Source organism: Rattus norvegicus, chromosome 1 (assembly GCF_036323735.1).
Source record: "Rattus norvegicus strain BN/NHsdMcwi chromosome 1, GRCr8, whole genome shotgun sequence".
In the NCBI taxonomy this organism is placed as follows: domain Eukaryota; kingdom Metazoa; phylum Chordata; class Mammalia; order Rodentia; family Muridae; genus Rattus; species Rattus norvegicus.
This window is the reverse complement of record NC_086019.1, coordinates 72,394,124-72,414,543: the sequence shown is the minus strand read 5'-3', so window position 1 is coordinate 72,414,543 and position 20,420 is coordinate 72,394,124. Positions and strand designations below refer to the sequence as shown.

The following is a 20,420-nucleotide window of genomic DNA, read 5'->3' as shown; positions in this document are numbered from 1 at the left end:
TCTACAGTATAGGTCAAGATAAGAAGTTCAAGTTGGTGAAGAAGAAAATTAAAGAAGATACAAAAATGACAAGACCTTCATGCTCATGGATTTGTATCATTAACAGTGTAGAATAGGTCATCTTCTTAATAGCCATCTATAGATTCAAAAAATTTCCCATGAAAATTCCAACATGGTTCTTTAAAGCCTTTGACAGAGCAATTTTCAAGTGCTTACATAAAAACAGAATACCCAGGAAAATTAAATAATTAACAATTCTCAACAATAAAATAACTTCAGGTGAAATCATCATCACTGAAGTAATTTGTACTACAGAGCAATCTTAATAAAACCTTTATGGCATTGGTATAGGAACAGACAAGTTGATCAATGAAATAGAATCAAAGTCTGAAAAAAAAACACGCACTTATGGACACTTGAATTTTGGCAAATAATGCAAATCTATACAAGGGAGAAAATAAAGCATTTCAAGAAATGATGTTGATCTAACTGGATGTCTTCATGTAGAAAAATAGAAACATATCCATACTTAGCACCCTGCAAAAACTCAAGTTCACGTAGACCAATGACCATTAAAACCAGATACAGTAATTGTGATTGAGTAGAACAAAGAGAATAACCTTGAACTCATTGGTATAGGAGCCAGTTTTCTGAAAAGAACATTCATGTTAATGCTCTAAGATCACCAATTGATAAATTGGACCTCAGGAAACTGAAAAGCTTCTAGGACAAAATGATAGTCTATAGGTTGGGAAAGGATCTTTACCAGAAAATTCCAAAAATTATGAAGAAGTAAAGAAATTAGACAACAACAACCCAAATAAGCCAATTAGATAATGGGTTCAAGTATCAGGTCTGAAGAGGAATAACAGAGATGGGTAAATGGTCTTAAGGGTGAATATACATCTGCAATTGTTGGGGTGAGGATGTAGGTGACATCTTGAGGACATGTTAGAGACCAGGGTTAGAGAAGCACCAAGAATCAATCAGAGTGCTCTTAGCACACTAATTTGGAGATGTAGAACCTGAAAAGGCTACCTCCTATGCTAGGCAGGCATCTCAGAAGGACAGCAGGAACACCAACATACCCACAATTTTTTTCACCCAATATTTATCCTGTTTACATGAAAGAAAATGATGGTTGATGGTGCAGAGACAGAGGTAATGACCTAAATAATGATTCCAACTAAAGACCAGTACCATGGGCAAGCACAGATCCCTTACACTGTTATTCATATTTTGTAGTGCTTGTGGACAGGAATCTAGTGAGCTTGTCCTCTGAGAGGACCCACCCAGCTGTTGATTCAGATAGTGAGTGACCCTCTCACAGTCAAATTTTAAATGGACCTAGGGGACTCTCATAGAGTTGGGGAGATTGAGGGTCCCAAATGGATAAGGACCTCCATAGGAAGACTATCAGAATCAACTAACTTGGATTCATGAGGCCCCCAGAGACTTTAACAGCAAACAAAGAGCATATGGGGGCTGGAGTTAGGCCCTTCAATACGTAATTCACAGAAGTGAATCTGGGACTTCATATGGCTCCCAGACGTACAGAATGCAGGCTATTCCAAAATCTGTTGCTTGTCTGTGTGCAATATTCTTCCGTCTGGGCTGCCTTGTCTGGCCTCAGTTGGCACTAATATTTCTACTTCTGCAGAGACTTGATGTGCCAGAGAAGAAGGAGGGATAAGGGTGGGAGATAATTCTGGAAGGGAGTGACTTGAGTGGAGGCAGTGATCAGTGATCAGGGTCTAAAATTAATATAAAAAAAGTTCACCTGAAAGACTTTGTATGTGAAAAGAATCATTTTACTAAGTTTAAGGAAAAAATATGCTTAGGAAGTTTGTTTAAAGAAAGAAGAAACCAGGAAGTTGGCATTGAAAGTCATGAAAAATGAATAAGTAAACAAATAAAATTAAAATTTAAAACAGAAAACAATCTCATTTAATTACAAAATATTTGACAATTAATCAGCAAAGTGTTATCTTCTAGTCACTGAGTGCATTCATTAGGAAGACCTGATTAAGTTTTAAGTGTTAGAAAAGTTGGTATGATATTTAGGTATTCTTTCCAAAATCAATTTCTTCACTCACAAATCATGAACTCTACTAAAGTGACACTGCATTAGATATTTGTACTAATGTCTTGATTGATCCTTTTCAGAAAAATGTCTGGAAGTCGTTCTTTTTTTTTAATCCTTTGGGCATCTGACAGATATTAAGACTATGGCATTAAAAACTCAAAATATCAAAAAAGACTGCTCAAAATATCATCAAATAGCAGAAGCACTCCCTTAAAACACTGAGAAGTGGATCTTTTCCCACTGTGCATGAGCTGATTACCTCCCTGAAAAAAGGACCTAATGGAGGGGCATGACCTATAGTATATGAAACATTGTATGCCATGAGTGCCATCACTTAAGGTCATCTCAAAAATCTGTACCATTAGCCATTCCAAGGAAGCACTGAGTAAGTATTTCTTCAGTATCCTACAGTCAAGCTCTGAGACTTCACAGTTAAAATACCTCTACTCTAGCCTTACCATATATTCACTTTAGAATTTGAAAAGGTACATTGTCTGGACAAAAATTTTAAAACCAGAAATCTCACCATGATATTGTCCAAAAGCAAGAGTCCTGTGGAATTCATTAAATGTGAAGTCTCCATTAATAATAGTAACACCCCACTGTGAGGTGGTAAGCCATATTCTCTGTATACCTAGAGATTGTCACATTCTTTTTCTTTTTGTCCGTTTTTATTAACTTGGGTATTTCTTATTTACATTTCAATTTTTATTCCTTTTCCCGGTTTCCAGACTAACATTCCCCTAACTGGCCTTCCCGTTCTATATGGGTGTTCCCCTCACCATCCTCCCCACATTAACGCTCTCCTCCTAACAATCAGATACACTGGGGGTTCAGTCTTTGAAGGACCCAGGGCTTTTCCTTTCACTGGTGCTCTTACTAGGCTATTTATTGCTACTTATGCAATTGGAGCCCAGGGTCAGTCCATGTATATTCTTTGGGTAGTGGCTTTGTTCCTGGAAGTTCTGGTTGGTTGGCATTATTGTTCATATGGGGTCTCAAGCCACTTCAAGGTCTTTCAGTCCTTTCCTGATTCCTTCAACGGGGTCAGGGGGGTCGCATACTCAGTTCAGTGGTTTGCTGCTGGCATTCACCTAAGTATTTGCTGTATTCTGGCTGCGTCTGTCAGTAGAGATCTACATCTGGTTCCTGTCAGCCTGCACTTCTTTACTTCACCCATCTTATCTAGTTTGGTGGCGGTATATGTATGGGCCACATGTGGGGCAGGTTCTGAATGGGTGTTCCTTCAGCCTCTGTTCTAAACTTTGCCTCCTTAATCCCTCCCACTTGTATTCTTCTTCCCCTTTTCAAGAAGGAGTGATGCATTCATATTTTCGTCATCCTTCTTGAGTTTCATGTGTTCTGTGCGTCTGGGTTAATTCGAGCTTTTGGGCTAATATCCACTTATCAATGAGTGCATACCATGTGTGTTTTTCTATAATTGGCTTACCTCACACAGGATGATATTTTCCAGTTCCATCCCTTTGCCTATATATTTCATAAAGTCATTGTTGTTGATAGTGGAATAGTACACCATTGTGTTGATGTACCACATTTTCTGATCTAGCTATTATAAATAAGGCTGCTATGAACATAGTAGAGCATGTGTCTTTGTTATAGGTTTGGGCATCTTTTGGGTATATGCCCAAGAGAGGTATAGCTGGGTCCTCATGTAGTTCAATGTCCAATTTTCTGAGGAACCTCCAGATTGATTTCCAGAATGGTTGTACCAGTTGTAATTCCATCAACAATGGAGGAGTGTTCCTCCTTCTCCACATCCTCTCCAGCATTTTGATCTTAGCTATTCTCACTGGTATGAGGCAAAAACTCAGGGTTGTTTTGATTTGCATTTCCCTTATGACTAAAGATGTTGAACATTACTTTAGGTGTTTCTCAGCCATTCGGCATTCCTCAGCTGTGAATTATTTGTTTTGCTTTGAACCCCATTTTTAATAGGGTTATTTGTCTCCCAGCAGTCTAACTTCTTGACTTCTTTCTATATTTTGGGTATAAGACCTCTATCTGTAGTAGGATTGGTAAAGATCTTCTCCCAATCTGTTGGTTGTCGTTTTGTCCTAAAAACAGTGTCCTTTGCCTTACAGAAGCTTTGCAGTTTTATGAGATCCCATTTGTCGATTCTTGACCTTAGAGCATAAACCGTTGGTGTTTTTCTCAGGAAATTTTCTCCAGTGCCAATCTGTTCGAGATTCTTCCCCACTTTTTCTTCTATTAGTTTAGTATATCTGGTTTGATGTGGAGGTCCTTGATACAGGTGGATTTAAGATTTTTACAGGGTGATAAGAATGGATCGATCTGCCTTCTTCTACATGCTGACATTCAGTTGAACCAGCAGTATTTGCTGAAAATGCAATCTTTTTTTTTCGTTGGATGGTTTTGGCTCCTTTGTCAAAAATCATGTGACCATAGGTGTGTGGGTTCATTTCTGCATCTTCATTCTAATGCTCAAAGATAATGTATTCTCTCTGTCAGACTAAATGACAGTACCATTTGTGGACGATGTCATGATTTGTTTGTAATGCACTTCAGATTGCGTTATATATAAATGCATGTTGACTGGGACCATGTTCACAAAGGCAACGCAGACTGTATATTTTCCTATCTCTGTTCTCAAATGTGATAGAAAGTGGATGACCTGATCATTGAAATGGCCAGACCAATCCAGTTCCAACTGAAATGAATAATGAAGGGGACAAGGGCTAGGGCAAAACATGCTTCCTTAGGAGGCAGCTGATACAGATAGGGAAATTGTAAATTCAGGACATTATGGAAATTTCCATAAGTAAGGTAAAGAAACTCGAAGACAGACAGCAGCATGATGCTGAATATGTACAGAAGAATAGTTAAATATAATTTTCTAAAAAATATTCTAGAAAACCTCTCATATGTCACTTCTTCCTACATCTCTGTTTCAAACAAGGAAATGTGAAAGCCCCATCAATTCTTGGAATAGTGTCCTACAACTACATAGAATACATAATCCCAGAATCTGATATCTTTACATTGTTCTTAGAATTTGGGAATAGTACCAATGGAGACCTTATTCCATGAATTCTCACCCTACAATATCTTACTTGCTGAGATTTGCATAGGTCCAGGTATGTCAAAATTATAACACATGTATTTCAATTTGGTCCTGTCAACAACAATGTGCCTATGGTATCATAATCACAAACATAATTAGGCAAAATATTATGATTTTGTGCAGACCAATGAATAAGTCTGTTTAATTGTGTGTGACTCTTACAAATGCAAAGTCTGATCTCAAATACTAAAGAGTCATTTGGTTAAAAGATTAGGGTTTCTGTTCATTTCATCCATGGGAAAAGCAAAGGTCACAGTTATCTTTGATTTTCAATATTTCTGTAAAAGATTAGAAAATTTATTATGGACAGAGATCTACAGATATCATTTGTAGTCAATTTAACGAATATACTGAACAAGGTGGTATTGCTCCAATCCCTATGCTTTGAAACACATAAGAGATGGGAGAAAGAAGAAAGTGATTGGAATATATTTTTCCACCCATCAACTATGTGTATGTATGCATTTGTGTTATGTTTATGTTAGAGAATTTTGGAACTTTGTAATATGTATATATGTAAGTATTTTTGTATGAGATTAGACTCATATATGTGTTGTGTGTGTATTCACACACATACATGAATATATGTTTGGGTTTGTCTGTGTAAAGTGTGTGTAAATATGTGTTCCATTTTTCATATCTTCACACACATATTTATGTAAAGATGTCTGGGTGTGCTTTACAACTTACTCCTTCTACCAATTGTATATATATATATATATATATATATATGTATGCATTATATGTATGCATTATATGAAATAGTTGAGGCCTTTTTGTTGGAACTTTGTAACATCTACCCACTAGTGTGTGTGTGTGTGTGTGTGTGTGTGTGTGTGTGTATGTTTGTGTGTGTGTATGTGTGTATCTATGCACAAATATACATATATACAAAAGCTTGGATCCTGCCTGTGGGAAATTTGTTACATCCTCCAACTAGTATGTGTATGTGTATGAGTATGTTTGTACACGTGCACATGTGTATATGTACACATGTGTATATGTACATAGGTGTTTTTGTGAACTGTTTGGAAACTGCTTGCAGTAGCTGGGCTTCATCCATCAAGTGAGTGACTATGTATGTCTTTGACTGTATGTCTTTTTTCCTAAGTGTCTACATATATACATTTGTACTTGTTAAATTGCTGGAACTTATCTTAGCTTCAACCAGTAAGTGTGTGTGTGTATGTGTGTGTGTGTGTGTGTGTGTGTGTGTGTGTATTTGAATGTTTGATCTTTTTCTTTCTTTTCTCTTCTCTAAATTCAGCATGTCATAGCCAGTAGTCCCTGTGAGTTTCTGAGTAAACCCATGTCTACTGTTCTAAGTACTGACTTGCACAACCTGCCTGTCTTGGGTTACTCTGTGCTGTCAAAGCTGATTTATTGCATAGAGTAAGCTAAATTCCACACAGAGAAGAGATTATTTCAAGAGGCTGTTCTTTCTCTGACAATTTCACAAGGGTGTTGTTGATGATATACTTAAAGATGTGTGTTATAATGTAAAGTGTCTAAAAAATAAGCCCAGTCATCTCTACCCATTTGTGATCCTTTCTTTGTGGGTCCCTATATACTAACACCTTAGGGGAACATGGAGAAGCAAACTCCCAGTATAAAGTCTTTGTACCATTCTTCTATCCTCTATATCTTTTTTTAAACCTATGTAATTTTAGTTATTTGCATCTCTCTCTCTCTCTCTCTCTCTCTCTCTCTCTCTCTCTCTCTCTCTCTCTCTCCCTCTCTCCCTCTCTCTCTCTCCTGTGTGTGTGTGTGTGTGTGTGTGTGTGTGTGTGTGTGTGTATGTGTGTGTGTGCATGTGATTATGGGCTTAAATAGCTTCAGTTAATTATAGTACCCAGAAGAGAACATCTATTTCATTGTAGAAATTGGTACAAGTGTTTGGTAAGTTCTGTAGGTTGGACTAAGTATTGAATCAGTCCCCCTGTAAGAGCAGGCTGTAATTATGAATGAAATTACAACAATTCATCTTTGGAAATATTCTAACAACCTGTTGGTAAAAATATTCCTTTTCCCTCTGTGCTCCTAGAATAACTCTTCTAACTATTATATAGCATCAGGAATTCATTATCTCCTGTTAAAGAGGAAGACTGTTTTAAACATTGTAGAAGATTGTAAAAGACAATGGGAATGTCAGTAAACATGGTATTGCTAGGCAATATAGTCACAGGAAACGGTGAGAGCCATTCCAAACACAGATAGGTATGGCAATGTAATCCAATATTTGGTGATAATGAACCAAGTATATATTTTTAAGAATTTATGAAATATGAACATGGGAAGATGATTTCACCCTGACCATTTGAAGAGAATTTTGTTCTGGTCTGAACAATACTGTGTAACATTTGGGAACAAAGATGCATCCCAGCATCCCTGCACTGGAGGCCAAAGTGGAGAATATCTCCACCGCCACCATCATCTTGCCTTTGCTGCTATGGTAAACAGGAATGAAAGTGACCCAGACACTGCAGAACACCAGCATGCTGAATGTTATGGATTTGGCTTCATTGAAAGCACCAGGAAGATTTCTGGAAAAGAAAGCCAGAGTGAAGCTCCCAAAGGCCAGGGTACCCAAGTATCCCAATACACAGTAAAAGGCAGTGACTGAACCCTTATGACAAACAATGATTATATGGCCATGCTCAGATTGTGCATCAATATCCACAGAAGGAGGAGAAGCTCCCAACCAGACTGCACATAAAATGACTTGAATGAGAGTACACACGAGAATGATGTAGTTAGAAGCCCTTGAAACAAGAATATACTTCATCATTCTTTGTGAGGCTGTGATTTCGAATGCTAGAACGACAGTAATTGTTTTGGCCAACACAGTGGAAACAGAAACAGTGAATACCACTCCAAATGTGATTTGTTGCAGGATGCAGGTAGCTGAGTTTGGATGGCCAATGAAGAGCAAGGGGCAGAGGAAACAAAAGATGAGTGAGATGAGCAAGATGTAGGTGAGAGTGCAGTTATTGGCCTTGATAATAGGAGTGCTGTGATGCTTCATAAAAATTCCAAGAACCACAGTTGTGAATGCAGAGAAGCACAATGAGATTAAGGAAATTGCCATTCCCAGGGGTTCTTCATAGCTGAGAAATACAACAGCTTTGGGAATGCAGTGACTCTGCTCTGTGTTTGGATATTGGTCCTCTGGACATCGGGCACACAAATCAATATCTAATAGAGAAATGAAGGTATTGTTAGTTCAACTTCAGCAATTTGACTGATAGGATATTTCATGTAACCGTGTAGAAGAGGTGTTGCCGTGTATGAGTCTAGTTGCTGAGAATGCATTGAATGTCACTGCTACATGAAATAATGGAATCTATTTTGTAATCGATTTAATCATCGTTAGGGAAATGAAAGTAACAAATATTTTTGTCTATTTTACAGTATTGTTGTGATCTTTTATCATGGGTGCTTATATTTATTAGTGTCTTTGCAGGTAAAAGTAAGAGAAGTTCTCATTAACATGATAATTGTGTTTATATAGGGGAAGCATGACAGTGAGAGTGAGACTAGAAATTTATATGAATATAACATTGGTGTTTGTCCGTGAAAAACTAAAAGAAATTCATAATTTATCCAATTATGCAGTAGTAACACCACATTCCTAAACCTTTTCATAAGAAGAATGCAGCCTATTACTGAAGGTACAAATGTCAGTAATTTCCACCATTGTATGTGAAGGAATCTGATAGCCATGGCACTGAGTCATTGACTGATTGCAATAAGAGATAATGTACTTCCTAGTGTAGAAGTCTTTTACATGGAACAATGCATTTGTGGAGAGCCATTATCAATTTATTTTAAAAGAGAATACAAATTAAGCTTGCTTTTGAGCAGAATATGTTGGTCTTGGCGAATACTCGAGTTTGCTTCATAGCACCAAGGTTACCTATCTCCAAACAGTGTTGTTGAATTTCTTATGTCTATGTCTAATGTGAAACTGCATGAATATTACAAAGCAACAGGTAGAAGTTGGTTACCTCCTACGATTTGATGGGATCTGGAGGTAAACCTATACCATCATGCTTAGTGGGAAAGGATTTAACTGCTAAGCCATCTTACTGACAAATAAATGTCCCTATGAGATGTCACTTTAATTATATTGGTTCGTACAAAATAGACCAGAATAACAACATGCTTGTCATTTGTCTTTATTTTGTCTTGACTAAATAGTTATTTGATTAACTTGGGCTTTGGTAGTGTCAATGCCATTTGAAATCTGTGGCTAATTCCTTTCAGATCAAAACAATTTTATGTGTTTTACTGTGGAAAATTTTAACTAAACAATATGTAAAATTACTATTATGAATATGAATAGAGGAAGGAAATACTAACTTGAATATATAATAATTTTGTAAGTTATTATTTGCTGTCTTCACTCATCTTACAGAGAATAAGGATTATTTTTTTAACCATACTCAAATGGCTAACTTTGTCTTCCTTGTGTTTCTGTACATGTAATGTGTGCATAGAGTTATGTAAGGGTACAAGATCAAGACAACATAAGGAATACTTTAAAGATTCATGATCTATGTATGTTTTTTGAGAACATTAAATATTAGAAAATATCTTGTCTAGGGTACACTGGCACTGAAGTTTTCTTCTCACAACTATTCAGTTGATAATATGCCATCTACTATAACATTTGAAGGAGGCAAAATATAGAACAATATCTACTTTTATCTTAATGAGGACATTTTAAATTATTTTATTCCTATGATGACTAACTGGGAACAAGACATATTTTATTTTAACTTCCACTGTAGACCACTTAAGCATTCCAATAGAGAAACAAGATGATGATCTGTTTGAAGAACTTATTCCACCAGGAAACACTCACTTGTCTCATTCGAAATCTCATTTTCTGGGCAGGGTTTGCAATGAAAACAGCATGTTGCCATTCCATCCTTCCCGAATTTTCTATATCCAGGACCACAATCAGCACTGCATACAGAAGTTGGCATCTAATGAAAAGTAGACATATGCTGCTAACAGAAATTTTGCTTACTGCTTCTATAATTATACTACATTAGCATGTGATGTTAATGAGCTAATTTTATATATACCAACTGATTACCAGATTTTACTTAGTGCATTGTATGATGACAGACATCAATATATGGAAAAAATTGAGGAGACGTTGAATTGTTTCCCAACTCCTTGAAATTCATGAGCAAAAGCTGCTAGTGTCCTATGTGCAAACACTACAGAGATTTCAAGGTTGTTATTCTAGTTAATTTCTCTCCCCTAAACACATAACACAATATAAAGATATAGAGAATCCTATTTAAAAAATTAGCACCATCACTTTAGCCTGTCATCAAATATGTGAGGCATATATTAAATTGTTAATTGATGTAGGAGTGCTCAGCCTATTGGGAACAATGTTGTCTCTAGCCAGTGGAATATTAGAAATCATGCAGAACAAGCCAGTACGCAGATTTCAACGAGTTTCCCTTGCATTATCCAAATCCATGTCTTGTCTTTTCTTGAGTGTACTCCATGAGCCAAATTGACCTTTCCTCCTCACTTTGTAGTAACTGTATAATAGCAGCAACATAGTAGCAAATTAGGAGTAAAGGACATATAAAACAGGAAACAAGGCCTCAAATAAGGCATCACATAGAGCTTGCAAAGGGTGTGAAAACCTGAGGAAGATTTTGATTTCCTGAAGTTAATTCAAGTATTTCTTAAATTAAGAAAATCTTGGTTTTCCAATGAACCTCATGATGGGTATCTATATGCTGCATTGGAATTTTGCTGATATCTTCATTCTGAATTTCCACCCTTTTTTCTTAGTTTCCTATTGTCATCACAGAGTTGAATATCTACAGATTCAACTCATGATCTCTAGGAATCTGGTTAACCACAACTCTTCCTTTTTTGTGTGAAAAAAATATCTCCCTTTATAGTATTAGTAGTTCTCATCTTCCTTTATAGATCAAAGCACAAAATTTTTCTTCCTTTTACTGGTAGTATTTTTCATTATTCATTTTCTCACTAAGATTTTAAGACATTTAGGATGAGTTGAGAACATGCATTTCCTTGTCCAAATTCTTTTCATTTCACTTAAGGCAGAGTATCCATTTCAGCCCGGGTTAGAAAAGTGTAACTGCGAAAGTCTGAGTAGCCCCAAATGCTTAGAGATTCTCCTCACACATAATTCAAAGAATGCAGATTAAAGGCATGTACCACTACAAAAATTGGCCTCATTTCTGATTTTAATGGAAATTATATAATACTCCTGTTCATGTAATACAATTTGACATAGACAACTTCATTATTGCAGCATGTGTTCTCGTAGATTGCCAGATACTTATTTTTTCTCTTTTAAATTCTGAAATGATACTAGACTGCATTAAGAGCGTTTTCTGCACTTTTTTGTGTAAAATATAATTTTATCCTTTAGTTTATTTGTGTGATGTTTTAGACTTAACTGATATGCACATGATTGGTCATGCTTACAATCATGGAGTAAAGTTATTTGAGCATAGGGACTAGTATTTTAGCTCTGTTCTTTACGTCTATTAGGAGATGTTCAGTCAAGAATTATTTCAGGCATGTTGATCAATGGTCAATGAGGTAGTAATATAATTATATTTCTTCTGTTCAACTTTATTATATTGCTTCCCATCATCCCATTTTTATATGTGTTCTCCTTTCATGTATATAAAGGATATTTTATTATCCCCCAGGCAGGCCACAAAGGAATGTCCATTTTTTGTTAATCATTTTATTTGTTTCCATTTCAATTGATATACCCCTTCCTGGTCTCCTGTCTACCAAGCCTGCTTTCCTTGCCCCTCCCCTTGCCCACTAAGAGAGTACTCTTCCATTTACACTTCCACTTCAAATTCTTGTATCTCCCTTCTCTGGGGCATCAAGTCTCCACAGGACAAAGGGATAAAAATGTCAATCATTAGTAAACCAATAATTCCCACTATGGCCATATTTATGTGAGTGTCCTATGCTGTTATCTTTAGCCATGGTGCTATTTGGGTCATTACTACTAACAAGATCCCTATCCTGGCCCCTGGCTCTGTGGAACCCAGCATCTTTGCTGATATCTGTGTTTTGTTTTCTTACCAAAATTTCTACAGATATATATGGTTGCCACTGTCAAAAGGTGCAATGTCTAGGCTGGATTGTCTGCACCCAATGCCCATGACCTGTGATAACACCAAAGGCCACGCGGATGCCCAAGCTGCTTACGTCATGCTCTCTCCTGGAGCCATACTGATCTAAGTAAGCTTCACTGCTACAAAGACAAGTGGAATGACAGGATCCAGGCTGCTCCATATGGCAATTTCTTGATCCATGTTCCTATTGCACCATTCAATGTCTATGTTGATATTCATGGCCCATATTATGATTGGGAAGACTTGGGAATTTTCATATTCTGGACTGGAGTGTGAAACCACGATGATGTACATGAGGTGTGCAGACTCTTGAGGGCCTTGCCTGTGTCTGTGGCCTAGCTGCATTTCGACCCAAGGTTTCTGTCTCTGATAACACTATAAACAATGTAGAACCCCATTATTTTTTCTCCTGATGCGGTAAAAATGCTAGGCAACTACTTTTGCAGTAAATTGAATGATTGTATATTCATAGATGTGAGCGAGGTACAGGAAAGTTTTAGGTAGCAAATCCTACTGTCATCCCCACCACGACCCTTCCCCCACCATCCAAGGAAAAGAAGTAGCTTAAACAGGAAGCAAATCCAAAAGAAGTCTTAAAATATATGATAAAGAACCTGATGTTAGTTATTCACAATTGAGGGCTTCTAGAGAGACTTTGTCAGGGAACAAATATATCCTATTTATAAAGCAGGAACTGAGAGTTTTGCCATGTTCCAGTGAGTAGAAAAATAACAGAATGTGGACTTTTTCATTTAAATTTTATAAAAGATGCTCTAATGCAGAGGCAGATAGTACTGGGAACTGGGTATTATGTGAGATTCCCAAGGAATCAATGAAAATATTATGTTAAAAATAAACCAAACTCATTGTGTTTTTTGATTAGAGAAGATGACCATTAATGCTCAATTATTACTAAAATTATTTGTTAATTATTGTTCAGTTGTTACATTAATTTTGATATATTTTTAACAGACATTGTTCTGTCAGGCATTTGAATGTTGTTTATATGTTATTTTGACCTCTTATGCTCATCTTACTTTTTAAAAAGATTTATTTACTTTATATATGTGAGTACACTGTCACTATCCTCAGGCACACCAGAAGAGGGAATCAGATCCCATTACAGATGGTTGTGAAACATGTGGTGGCTGGGAATTGAACTCAGGACTTTTTGAAGAACAGTCAGTGTTTTTAACCTCTGAGGCATCTTTTCATCCCTCATATTACTTTTATATATGATGGAGTTCTTTTAATGTCCTTAATTTTGTTCATGATGAATATTTTTCTGTCTCCTTTTATTATAAGAAATAAACTTACTGGATATTGTAATTAGATTGGCAATTATATCTTTTACTTTCTGAAAGACAAAAATTTTATTCTACACATTTAAGAATGTCTGTTGCAGGATAAAATTGCCAAACATATAAAACCCATGTAAAAAAGATGGCAAAATGTGGAACCCACATATTCCCCTGAGAAGGGGAAATAGAATAGACACCATTGGTTAATGTGTTTATCCACTGAATGGAGCTGGGTGGGATGAGATTATAATGGGATGACAGGGGGAGAATGGATTACAGAATATTTGGAGATACTATTTGTATTGGGTGTTATGTCTGAGTGAAATTAGAAAACTAAGGCTGTAGAAAATTCCAGAAATCTATGAGGGTGACTTTAGCTAAGTCTCCAACAAAGCATGATAGGGAGACTGAAATGTCCATCTCCAAGAACCTGGCAAATTTTCCAGGGTAGGGATTGACAACATGCCATCTCCAAAACTATTGATCTAAATTTGTCTTACCTAAACATATGTGTGAGGAAAAATGTAGCAGAAGATGAGTGGGTAAATAACCAATGACTGGTTTAGCTTGAAAAACATCCCATGAAAAGAAGCTTACCCCTGATGCTGGCCATAATATTCTGTTACACTTGAAGGCAAGAGCCTAATAGATCCATGATATGAAAGGCATCACTCAGATATTAAAGGAAGCAGATACAGAGATCCACACCCAAACAATAGGTTGAACATGTGGAATCCTGAACAGGAGGGGAAAGAAGGATTTTAGGAGCAAGAGAGTTAAAGGAAACCCAAAGAAAACCTACAGAGTCACCTAACTTTCAGACCTAAGCTCTTAGAGAGACTGAACCAACCACTATAAATAATGCATGGGACTGACCTAGGCATTCTAAACATTTAACCGTTCTGCAGATTTGTCTTTATGTGGGACTCCTAAGAGCAATACTGATGTCTGCATTTTACTCTGTGCCTTTCTTTTGTGACAGTTTATCCTACTGGGCTGCCTCTACTGATCCCAATAGGAGAATATTAATCTGTGCCTAGTTGTTGTGCAGCATGATATGCCAAAGAACGTTGATATCTGGAGAGTGGAGACTACCCTTTTCTGAATAATGATGGAGTAGTGAATGAAAGTGAAGTGTAATGTAGGAGAAAGAATAGAAGAGAAGGGTAAGGAAATGGTTATCAGTCAGTAAAGTGAAAGACTGAAAAAATTAACTACATTTAAAAATGGGTGAAGCTAGTGGAACCTGCTGTTATCCAGAGATAGACGTTCTAGGAATGAGGGTTCTCACCTTCAGCTTTCATATCTACTCCTTGTCCCACTATAAATTTTACGTAGAATTTGTCAAGGACTATAACATTTCAAAAGCTGACTATTTGCTTTTTCAAAGTTGCTGTTTATATGCTTCTAGCATACATATGTCTACCTTTTTCACCTTATTTTGCATATGTACTGCTGCAATATAATGGACATATTCTGGATATCTAGAGTGTCTTGTGCCCGGTGGTTTTAAATTTGATCTTTTAATCATACTTCCTTATTCACCTCTGACTTTCACTTTTCCTTGTTGTTATATCTGTGTCATAGTTTGAATTTTCTACATTTTATGCCTCTTCCTTCATGTCCTGCCTATTTTGTCCACAAACTGGTGCACGCCTTTTGTTAGGCTATTCACTAAGATTTGTTTATATATTAGTTTGAAATTCTTTCATCATTTTGTAACTTACTAGAATCTCTTTGTCATATCCTCTCTCAGTGTCTCATTTTATCAGAGTTTTCAAAAGTTCATTGCATCCTCCCAGAGATGATTACTGCCCTCTTTATTTTTTTTACCATTCTTATAATAATTATTTGATTCCTCATTTACTGAATCAATGAACATACTTTCATTTAAATCTATGACTCTAATGTTTGGTATATTTCCTTGATGATTCACATTTTTATATTAGATTCCACATTGGCACTAGATTATATATGAGGAGAACACAGTTAACGTTTTTATAAATCTATATTCCTCCAGTTAACAGTTTATAAGGCTCATGTGAGGCCTGAATAGAATACACAGAGGATTTCAATGTTGTCCTCTAAATGGATATATATTTCTTCAAGTATACTTTCAGCTCTTATGTTCTTTTCCCTAAGATTGGCATTCTTAATCATATTGTTGAAGAACAGTAACTTTAAATTTCATACCATCTGAGCAACATGAGATTTTACTTCAAATGAAACAGGGCAGTTTGAATATGATACATGAAAACTAATCACATCAGCATTCCTATCTAAATTATACCTAAAATGCATATGAGATATATAATTTTAAAAATTCCTCAACTGCAAATTTTTATTACTAACAATTTCTCTCCATATAGAGAAGGCAGCTAAGTATAGACTTCTTTGTTTGAATAATATATGCAAGAATCAATGGGCGAGATAAGTTTCCTTTACTAAGTATTATATTTTACAAGGTATGATTCATGGATGGAGCCATGGCTAAATTCTGAAGAACAATTGTTATTCATGAAGAGGACCCATATTTGATTTCTAGCATCCGTTATGTGGCATGAAACTCCCACAAATGCTCTGAGATTTGAATAAATCTTCAGCTATCCACATATACTACACGTGCAGGTGATGCAAATATACTCATGCAGACAACACTCTCATACCAGCATAAAAAAGGAACAGAAAAATCCAGAGTGTCGTTCATAGGGTATGTAAATTTATCATAAAATGTTAATGTCAGGTTAGTAAGATGTTTTGGAAATTTAGAATTAGTTATTAAACAGGTTTGAGAATTCCATTATAAAAATTGGTAACTTGGTTATGATGAATTTACTCTGTCCTTACAAAGAGCCAGAGTCTTTAAACATCCATTGAAATGGTTTATCATCAGATTGGAAATCATTCTGTAGTAGCAATAACGGAACTAATAGAATATTACTTACTATACTGGGAATAATATCAAACTGTTTTCTAAAACAGTTAATATTAAACGAATGAAACAGGTTCTGATATAATGCAAATATACTCTATGCCTATTGAAAAATCCTCAATGAATTCCAAAAAGTCATCTTAAACAGGAAACAATGAGCATAATAGAGGATTCTAGAAATTAGTCTCTCACATGACAATAAATTTCATTTCACCAGTTTCAAGGAAGTTTGTATGCACACACTTGACAGTATAATTTAAATTAATACAACTATGCTGAACCCACCTGTGCATTTCCTCCGGCCCACTCTGTTACATCTTCAGAGAAATGTATCTGTTGACCATTTGGAAAATATGGACTAAACATTCCTGTTTTAACTTTAAGTTTAAGGCCCTGTGGGGAATTCCAAATATAGAAAATATCATACACTTCCTGCAGTTTGTCTCTTCGGTTCATATTTACTCTGTCCCCAACAGGATTAGTGAACGGGTTCTTCCTCAGCAAGGAACACAGCTGAAAGACAGGCACCACACTAGAGTGTACTCTCTTCCTTAAGTAAGAAAATATATTCTTATTTCATCTTAAAGGCAGCTATATTGACACATGTAGGTGAAATTTCTCAGAGAATGTAAAGAGATGTGCAAAATTATGATGTTATTTTAGTTCTTTAAGAGTAGATTAACTCTCAGGCACAAACATGCATGTAGACAACAAAATATGTTTGCAATATAAAACATACACAGAAACAAAAAGACTAGCATCCATATAGAGGTTCACACGTAACAGAAAAACATATTTACTTATGCAAACGTACACATACATGCCCAAACACACATGAAAATATAGATGTACACAGAGACAGACTATGCAGGAAAAACCTTGAACAGACACAGATACACACAAAATACATATGCATGTATACACACACAGAAACACAAGCATAGAAGAATATTTATGGGTAGACATATATATGTACTGGCCTCTACATAGAGAGACACTGACAAACAGATAAATTGATGACATTGTTTGTAGACAAACAAGCAAAAATGAAAAAAGCATACACAAATGCACACAAAACACAGAGACTCCTGCAGATACATGAATTGATAATTATATACAGGAATATGCATACTGACAAAATTCATCATACAGAAAGAACTGGAAACAGACAACCTTATTTTCATTGACATAGGCAGATGGGGAAATATATCTATAAAAACCCTTCTATTTCTACGTCCTTCTATATTTCTCTATCTAAATATCTAGATGCAGTCATAGATATAGATATATACCCTGATATACAGGAACACAGAAACATAAATATACACTAAGAAATACATATTAACACACATTCCCACACATGAATGTATTGCACTGAATTCTAGCACTATTTTCTGTGTGCATATTCTCAGAGTATTAACTGATTCCACAAGCCTAGAGTCAGAACAGTGTGAGCTGGGATCTTTAGTTAAAACAATCCCCTACAATAATAATAACATACATAAGAATTAATAAACAAGGACTCATCATGGACTGGACTCCTGTGGATGGACTCAATATATTTTCAATATTAAAACATATATGATAATACTCAGTTAATATGTAACAAAATCACAGATCTACACTGATGCACAATGACTTCTACTCTATTCTCTTAACATTAGAGTTTTATACTGATATCACGATTTACTTAGTAAAAATTCTTTGATTTTGGAAAATATTTAGCACACTCATTTCGGGCATTTACAGTCTCATAAAACTATGATATTGATAATACTAAACACCATCTAACAGTAGAAATATTACCTTCTTACAGCTATAACTATAATTTTTGCCATTGTCCTCAGTCATATTATCAAACTTTTGAAACGTCATCTCATGGAGTGCATGGGCAAAAGCATACACAGCATTGTATATGTCATAACTCCCTTCAATAAAGGCCATGTCAAAAGTTTGTACCATTAGCCATTCCAGTGAGTGATTGGAAGAGCAGTTCTTCAGTGTCTTACATTTAGATGCTGAGACTTCACAGTTAAAGTGCATCCATTCCAGCTTTACCAGAAATTCATCTGAGTATTTGACAGGGTTCAATTTCTGGACAAAAGTTTTAAACCCAGAAATCTCACCATGGTGGTGTCCAAAAGCAAAAGTCCAGTATCCGTTACCAAATGTGAAGTCTTTCATACTAGGAGTGACGTCCCACTGTGAGGTGGTGATCCATATTTTGTGTATACCTAGAGATTCCCACATTCCAAAGCTCACAGCTAATGTACTGTCTGTGTCGCCATAAATGATAACAACATTTGCGGATGATGTCATGATTTGTCTGTAATACACTTCAGCTCTTGACATGTATGAACTCATATTGACTGGAAGAATGTTGACAAAGGCAAAGCAGACTGTATTTTTTTCCATCTCTCTTCTCAAATAAGAGAGAAATTGGATGCCTTGATCATTGTCTAAGATGACCAACCCTACCCAGTTCCAACTGAAATGAATTATGAAGGAGACCAAAGCAAGGGCTAGAGATGTATCATCAGAGGCCATCTGATATAGATATGGAAATTTTTCATCATCACTCAAGACAGGATGATAGGATCCATAAGTAAGATGAAGGAACTAGAACACAGGAAGCACATGATATACAATGTATTCCTAAGAACTTATAAACACATTTTTCTGCACAGTTCTAGAAATCAAAGCTAGCTATTATCTCCCCCTAATCTCTTTTTCATATAAGGTGATCTGGAAGCACTATCAAGCTTGTGAATAATCCGTTTGAATTACAGAAATTTGCCCAGGCCTAATAAAATCATGCTGTCAGAAACAGATACATGATTTCATGATTGAATCCCCAACCTTCCCCCAATACACACAGACACACAGACACAGACACACAGACACAGACACACAGACACAGACACACACACACACACACACACACACACACACACATGAACAAAAAAAAAAAACAAGCCTTACCTTACCTTACCTGCTGAGATATGAAGTTGTTTAGGATTATGTGAAGTGTCACAGTTGTTGCCCAATTTAGTCTTGTAATTGCCATTACACACTTGGAGAATTCTTTACAGACATAATTAGGGAGAATATCATGATTTTGTAATCCCATAGAAATGAGACTGTTTAACTCAGATTCCCAATCACAAGAATATTCTGAGAATTTAGATATTAGAGACATATTTGGCAAAAGATCAGGGTTCCTGTTGATTTCATATATGGAAAAAGCCAAAGCCAGAGCATACTTGTGGTTTTCAGTATGTGTTCTGTAAAAGGTTAGGGTGTTTATAATGGAGAGCAAATTATAGATATCATTTGAAGTCAATAAAAGGACAGTCCTGCATTGGATTGCATTATCCCAACCCCATAAATATTAATAAGTGTAATGTGGTTAATATGAAAAATGAAACTGGAAGTTCATAAATCCTTTGAAATGTTCATGAAATGTCATCCTTCATAATTGATGTTATCACTAATAGTAATGATATCACTTTTCAAAGAATGCAACACATCCTTCAGCATCCATATATTGCTTCCTTACTCTAAAGAGAGCATAAATACTGGACTTTGTAAGACCTTAAATCCAGTGAATTTGTAAAGATCAAAATATGAAGTTAGTGGTGGAAAGATTTCTTAGTTCAATTTTTGATGCAACATAAACAGGGACCATATCTAGGAAATGTATGATAGTAAGTGAATGTTTATATGAAAGCTCTATAGAGCTAGGTGTGTCACCAACATTAGTGACCATAGCAGATGCACTGGAAACTACACTGCGATGGAAGGATTATTAGCAGACTCTATGGCCATTTGC

The 20,420-nt window shown here is 36.0% G+C and overlaps 1 protein-coding gene across 1 annotated transcript in view; it reads right to left on the bottom strand.

Moving 5' to 3' along the window:
* Positions 1–7,464: 7,464 nt before the first annotated feature.
* Positions 7,465–20,420, bottom strand: part of Vom2r19 (vomeronasal 2 receptor 19) — a 132,884-nt gene continuing 119,928 nt past the window's right edge. Inside the window, 2 exon segments of the mRNA NM_001099492.2 lie at positions 7,465–8,384; positions 10,057–10,180. Of these exon segments, the coding sequence (NP_001092962.2) occupies positions 7,465–8,384; positions 10,057–10,180 (1,044 nt within the window).